This window comes from Cariama cristata, unplaced genomic scaffold, assembly GCF_000690535.1.
Source record: "Cariama cristata isolate BGI_N322 unplaced genomic scaffold, ASM69053v1 scaffold21916, whole genome shotgun sequence".
NCBI lineage: Eukaryota > Metazoa > Chordata > Aves > Cariamiformes > Cariamidae > Cariama > Cariama cristata.
The window spans coordinates 1,933-8,822 of record NW_009622974.1 but is presented as its reverse complement, the minus strand read 5'-3'; the positions used below and the strand labels follow the sequence as shown (position 1 = coordinate 8,822).

Here is a 6,890-nt window from a genome sequence, read left to right as displayed (position 1 = left end):
CAGAAGATAAGAAGAACTTGTATTTAGCCTGACCATGTTGCATTGTAAGAAAAAAATGAGCTCGTTGTCCAGGTTTTGCCACTCTATTGTTGTTCATATTGTACCACCATCTGAGTTACTGAGTCGTGCAGGGAATATTGGACATCACGTCTATAAATCTTGCCATTCGTGTTACATCAGCAATCTCCATTGCCCACCATGAACCCTGACTGATCTGAACCCTCTGGGGTGATGGGATTGGGTTGGAGCATCCAAGACAGAGGGCACTTTACACAACAGTGGGACTGTGACCACACTGATAGCTGAGTGCAGACTTCCTGCAGGTCTTGTGTTGTATCTCCCCACCTGGCATGGATATGTCCACCCCCACAGGTGCCTAGCATGGTGTGGAAGGAGGTCCGGGCTCTTTTGTCTTGTTCAGTGACTCTTTCTCCTTCATGGGTATAATTCAATGAGATGGATAACAAAGACCCCTTACCTCTAAATACCAGGAAAGCACCAGCAGCCAATGTGAGAAGAAATAAAGTGAGTAGGATCCAGAAGGCAGGGAGCCATGGAGATGTACGTGGAAAAACAGCACCTTTGAAAATAGAACATCTGAGTGTCATGTGGCAATATGCAATCTTTCTCCCAAATTTGAGTACCCACTCAAAGATTTTCTCTAGAGATGAATGGATAAATAGTTATACGCCTACATTGTTGGGCAGAACCTGCCTTCCCTAGTGATATGTACAGCATCTCTGGCAAGAAGGACCCTTCTCATTTCTCACTGCCACTTTTCTTGCCTGCAGTGACACATGGCGGTCTGGGATCCATCTAGCCGGACTGAAGAGCTGTTGACTTCCCTGCCACTGGAAAGGGTCTTACAGGACTTCTAGCACAATGAGTCTACAGAAAAGACTTCTCAGGATGATGTGACTCACTTGAGAGACATACAGTAATTTTCTTCTCAGTCTGTACCAGGGGATTCAGGATTTTACAGGTGACTTCTCCCACTTCCTCTCCTGGAACTGTGACTCGACTCAGCACACTGAAGAGTTGCTTGCTGTCCTGGTGTATTGCAGTGTCCGGAGACAGCCTCTGCTTGTTCTGAGCAACCCACTGGACAGTAGGTTTGGGGAACCATCCATGCGATCTGCAGGCGAGCTCAAGCCCTTGCCCTTGGGGTCCCAGTATTTCAAAGAATACTTCACTGATACCTTAAAAGCAAGAAAGTTTGTTAGTGGGAGAAGTGTGTTTCCACAAAAGCAGCTCTACCCTGGATTCACAGCTCTTGCTTAATCCAGAGTTTGGTCCAATTACCTGCCAGTTTCTCTCAGTCCTTAACCCAGTCTTTAAAATGGTCTTTCTGAGATCCCAAACTCTCTCTGCCATATACACCAGCTTTTCTTTGGCTGAGAAAAAGGTACACTGTAGGATGGGTTTGCCTCTGCGCTCACCACTAGTTCTTGGAGCAGGCAGAGAGAAGATGTGTGGGTTTATATTCCTCTTTTAGTATAAAGCTGTAGGAGCTTGCAGAACATCTTTCGGCATAGGAACTCACCCCGGTCTCTTAGCAGATTTAGCAAGCTGTTCCTGCACACTCCTTTTCACCATACAATGCAACTGCCTTTGAACATGCATGCTGAAATCCAGGTCCTGTCCCTCCCAGAAGATTCAGGTTTAAAGCTCCTTCCTTGCCTAAAACTACAAGGGCTACCATGCCCCTCATAGGGCTGGTCAGATCACCAGTTCCCTGGGTTCTCTCCTGGCTGGTGGCACATGGATTGAACTTTTCTTGGCTCCTTAGAGACCTCTCAGTGACTTAGAATTAAAGTGTCATATCCAATCAAAAGGCAGAGGCCATGTTGCCCACTGGGTGATGTGAGTGGGGAGGTGACGTGTTGGGTCATATGAGGGGGGCATCAGCTGGGGGATAGTGCACTTTTAGATAGCTTTTTTTCCCTCTGTAAACACTTCACCCCTTCACCACGTAACCCATGAAATCCCCAACCTGCAATGCTGAGCATGGTGGCTGTATCAGCACTCCAGTCCCTGGACCTCACGATGCAGCTGTATATTCCTTCATCTGCTGGCTGGACGTTCTTCAGTGTTAAGGACACGTTCCCAGCGGCAAATCCCTCTGTTGGCAACAATGTCCGCCCACGGTATTTCTGCGTTGGTTTGCCACCAAACTGCCCGTATATGTGGATATCCTCTACATTCCCATCTGTGATTTTCTTCCATTGCACTTCAATGTTGTCCAGTGGCTTTGTGGAAGTGATGTGGCAAGGAAAGATTGTATCCTGGCCGACAACCCCCACTACATTCTGGGGAGAGGTGACCTCAAAATTTTCTGTGGAAACCAAATTTGAGTGAGCATCTGGCTGAAATCAGAAAATATACTAGTGTGAAGGACACAGAGGACTGGGACAAACATTTTTCCCTGTCCCAGAGAATGAGGAACAATTGAAAGTTGCAAATATTCACTGACATTGGTCCCTTCTGTTAATGCACTTTCAGGCCACGAGATAAAAGATCACAACAGAAAGGTGCCAAACAATGGGAAAAAAAAAAAAAAAGCCCAGGAGATCTTTTGGGGAAATTGTTGGTTTGGAAAAAACTTAGGAAAGCATAATTAATGATTTGATGAAAACATTTAACATGTTTTCTTTAGTTTTTATAAAAGAGAAATTCGGTTTGGGTTGGAGCATTCACTCGCTCCCTTTCTTTTTTTCTTTTCTCTGTGGCAAAATGGGAACTGGGGAAATTGGAAAGATCAAAGTGGTAAAAGAAAGGGAGAAACTAGGCTGACAGAAGTTAGTTAGGATGGGATTATTCTGAAGAGAAAGAAAAAAAAAAAAAAAAAAAAAAAGCTTAAAACAATGTGCAGAGACATTTCATCCAGTTTCCCAGCCTGCCTTGACCCTTTCCAACCCTGTCACCCACAGTGGGGCATCTGTGCCAGTGCAAACTGCCCATGCAGGCAGGGAAATGCTGTTGGCCCTGTGGCAGGGGTAGATACGGCAGAGCTGCGTTGGCTTAGGGATTCCCCATCTCCACCAAGGGATATAAACTCAGGCTGGAAAGGGCTGGAATCCCCAACAGCAGAGTGGCAGGGCAGCTCTGGCTTTTTCGGAGCTAAAATGAGGCCTTCTCAGGGGACCATGACCCTCAGCTTGAGCACTTGTTATCATCTGCAAGCCTTAATCCCTCAGAAACGAGCAGAATAGCACATGAAAGTGTTACCTGAGAGAGGCACGGCTATAAGCAGTGCCACGGCGAACAAGAGCTGTCTTCTCTGTTCCATATCCGCAGTGGCATATGTGGGACGATCATGCAGCTGACCTGAAACAGGCACAGAAGGGAAGTATGCAAGGAAGGGAAATCCTGTCCTAAACCCATCTGATATCTCTCAAACGGCACTTGCCATCTGCAGTGCCTTCTGAAGGTGCGAAGCACTGAAGCAGTTGAGTTTAGACATCAAGAAAACTTGTGCCTTTCCAGAGATCTCAACTAACCTTGCAGCTTCTGGGAACTTCTCAGTTTAACATGCTCCCAGGAAGTTGTGGCGGAGTACACAAGAGAGAAAAATTCAACAAGGCCCCCACTGCTTGCTGCAAAAGTTGATGGACACCTTAATTAAGACACCAGCTTAAAACTCTGGGTTGCACAACTCTGTCCGTGGGAGAAAAAGAGGGAGATGGGAGGAAAAGGAGGAAGAAACTCTGTTTACCCGCTCCCATGCTTAGGTTTGGAAAATGGGAAAACCATCCTGTTTGCTATCGTGAAGATGCCTCTCCCTGAGAACCATCAGACTGCAGAGTGACAGTGCATCAGCTCTGTCACAAACCTGATGTCATTTAGGGAGCTGCAGCAGGGCTGGCTTTGCTGCACTACACTAAAAAACGTGCCCTCCTCTTCTCTGGGGACTTTGAGAGTTTGTGGACTTTGACATTTCCAGTATGTGGTTGACTGTCCTTATCTCAGTCCCCATAACAACACTGTTTGTGTGATACCTTTATTACTTTATCAGCATTCAAAATTCCATGCTTAGTGAGCAGCGAGGAAGACAGGGCATCCCAATAACTTCCAAGCAGAAGTAAATCAACTTGCACTGCAGTATCTGGATGCATCCCTACGTCCAAGAGAAGGTGGGGACAGCTCTCACAGCTACGTCTGATGTGACTAAATTGGATGCTTTTAGAACAAACATGATGGTGTGGCAAATCAGATGATCAGTCTACCTTATTCTGGATTAATTCTTGTACTGGGAAGGCAGCTGCCATGCTTGGTCAGTAAGCACAAGTGGAGTGACAGGGGAAGTATTCAATTCATATGGTTTTAATCATAAATTCTCCTTCTTCACTTGCCAAAGAGAGACAGGGACTCCTGGAGGTATTTCATCCAAGTAGCCACAGACAGCTACAGTTGGGATTCATCTCTACTCATCTTTGATATCCATAGAATCACTTTTTCCTCTGGGCTGGTTGCTTTTAGCTCTGTTTATGGTACACGGAGGTAAACAGGCACTGCTAGGTCCCTCAGCATCCAAGAAGGCACAGGTGTTAGGGTGAGATGACCACAACCTTAGCTCCACTGACTGCATTTCCCGTATCTCCATAAACAATGCAAGCAGGTCAGGGCATTGAATGTGACACTGCAACTGGCACTAAATCCTATAAACTATCGTGCTAAATTCTGCTCTTTCTATTCTCCACGGATTTTCATGGGTTTGAACATGCACTTGGTGCTTTGCAGGCAATTGTCACACAAGGTCATATGAAATTTTGTTGGAGACATTAATATGGACATCTAATATGGGGAAGGAAATGCTTAGAGATGAGGGAGTCGCTCCTCAGTTGCTTAAAAAGATGTCCCTAGGGCTGTTTCAGGTATTGTTTAGGTTGGCACACTGAAAGAGACATTTCAGAGGGGGCAAGGCAGATATGACACAGGACTTGGGGAAACCTGTTCCCATCTGGATCAGCAGCTGGAGGCTTAGAAATGCAAATTGTCACAAGACACCTCTGCTTACACATCTCCTGGATGTGTTCACTATCCATTAAATCTTATAGGCCCATTTGAAATTCAGGGCAATCCCATCCCTCCAGCGTACTTTCACCTTCTGCCCAAGGCTGAGATGACTTGCACTGATGAGACTGGATACATCAGAAAGTAGCATCAGATACAGACAGGAACATCTGAACAGGTGAATTCTAGGCAAAACATGCTGAGACCTTAGACACCTTGTTTAGCAACACTGATACTTCTGCTGACAAATGTCACGTTTTTCATAAGTCTAACTTTTAAAAACATTTCCTGTCATCCAAGGAGGGCCTAAAAGAAACCTTGTTGTCTAACAAGTCATCATTTACTACTTCAGAGACCAAAACCACATTCCCAAACAAGTTGAATGCTTTTCAAAAGAAGACATGAAAATATGCCATTACCAAAAAAAAAAAAAAAAAAAAAAAAAGCCAGAGCTTCTTAGTCACGCTGGGCACTGCTAAACAGGCATACCGTGATATATTTTAACTACGATCAATAGTCACTGTTACACTAGAAGGGTAGAAAATGGAGTTGAGTTAACATTGACACTGCAACACGTATGAAATCTACAAAGATCACTGAATGCACTAGAATTATAATATGAATAATTTAACGGGTAAACAAAGACGATGTCGTGATGACGTGATGTTTGCTGCATATAAGTTGACAACCTCAGTCTTTCAAGGTACTAATCAGGAAATTTTAAACTTCTTAACATTTCTGCAGATGCAACTAACCCCCTGGGTGCTATGGTAATTATTGTCAACCTGAGTTACCATAATATCAAGATAGTTTCAACAGGAAAGAGTTTCAAGTGGGTATACTTCATCAGCCTTACTTTGCCCGAAGGCACTGCCCCAAGGGGGTCCCTGGACCCAAGAGTCCTTTTCAGAGGGGGAATACAGCCCTTGTCTCCTGCTCTGCAGCCTCCCCTTCAAAGCCGTACTCAGAAAGCACAGCCAACTTTGTACACCAAAGACAACAGAAAATCCTTGGTGAAACAAAAATTGAACCCAGATGCCCAATTGATACCTTGTCTTTTTCCCCCAAATGACCATTCTCTGTCACCTTTATTTTCCTCTCCGAGCCCTACCGGGAACAACCATGCTGCCGATGCCCCCAGTTTCTTGCCGCCTGCACCTGAGGAGACATGGGGGATGAGAAAAGCTTTCTGGCCTCTGTGTGCACAGCTTGGATGAAGGAGAGTGGTTCCTTTCCACCCCGACAGCAGCACTGCATTCATGACTTGTTGAGAAGCAAAAGAAATAAAAGAGACATGCTTACCTGCCTTAATGAAGAAAGGTGAACAGTGATATGGGAGAGCTATTTTTCCTCCTTGCCAGAGAAACTGAACTTTCACCTGCAGAAGGGAAGGAAAACGAAAAGAAGAATCAGGTACCAAAGTTTAAATTCAGTTTTTCTCTGCCCAAAAGTCACTTCTCTGCCTGAAGGTCACGTCTCATTTTCTGTATGAGGGATGTATTTTTGTGTTATAGGCAATTAGGTGCAAATGGAGCTTCGGTGTTAGGGATCTGAATGCCCACTCCTTAGCACCAGAAATGAACCTTATTTCAGAATTAAAGCTGGATTTTACCTATTGTCGGCTAAGAAAGATCTCCACATCTTCGATCTATGGATCAAAGGTTAACTTTGATCGATTCAGTAAGGGATTAACTTTGAACAGTGAAACTGAAACAAAGAATGAACTATTAAAGATTAACTCGGGCTACGGCTCTGCCTGAAGGTGACATATCATTTTTCTGTAAGACCGATGCTTTGTTGTCCGGTTACATTGAAAAGGGAGGCATGGTTTCCCTAGGATTTGACAGACATCATTTAGAGAAATTAGCTCAAACGGT

The 6,890-nt window shown here is 44.8% G+C and overlaps 1 protein-coding gene across 1 annotated transcript; it reads right to left on the bottom strand.

Moving 5' to 3' along the window:
* Nucleotides 1-923: 923 nt before the first annotated feature.
* LOC104163529 (butyrophilin-like protein 9) lies at nt 924-6,654 on the bottom strand (the record flags this gene model as incomplete). Its single annotated transcript, XM_009702562.1, has 6 exons — nt 6,626-6,654; nt 6,125-6,171; nt 3,501-3,596; nt 3,229-3,327; nt 1,994-2,335; nt 924-1,199 (listed from the first exon to the last, which is right to left on the bottom strand). Coding segments are annotated over exons 1-6 (889 nt in total), but the record flags the coding sequence as incomplete, so codon positions are not given.
* Nucleotides 6,655-6,890: the final 236 nt, after the last annotated feature.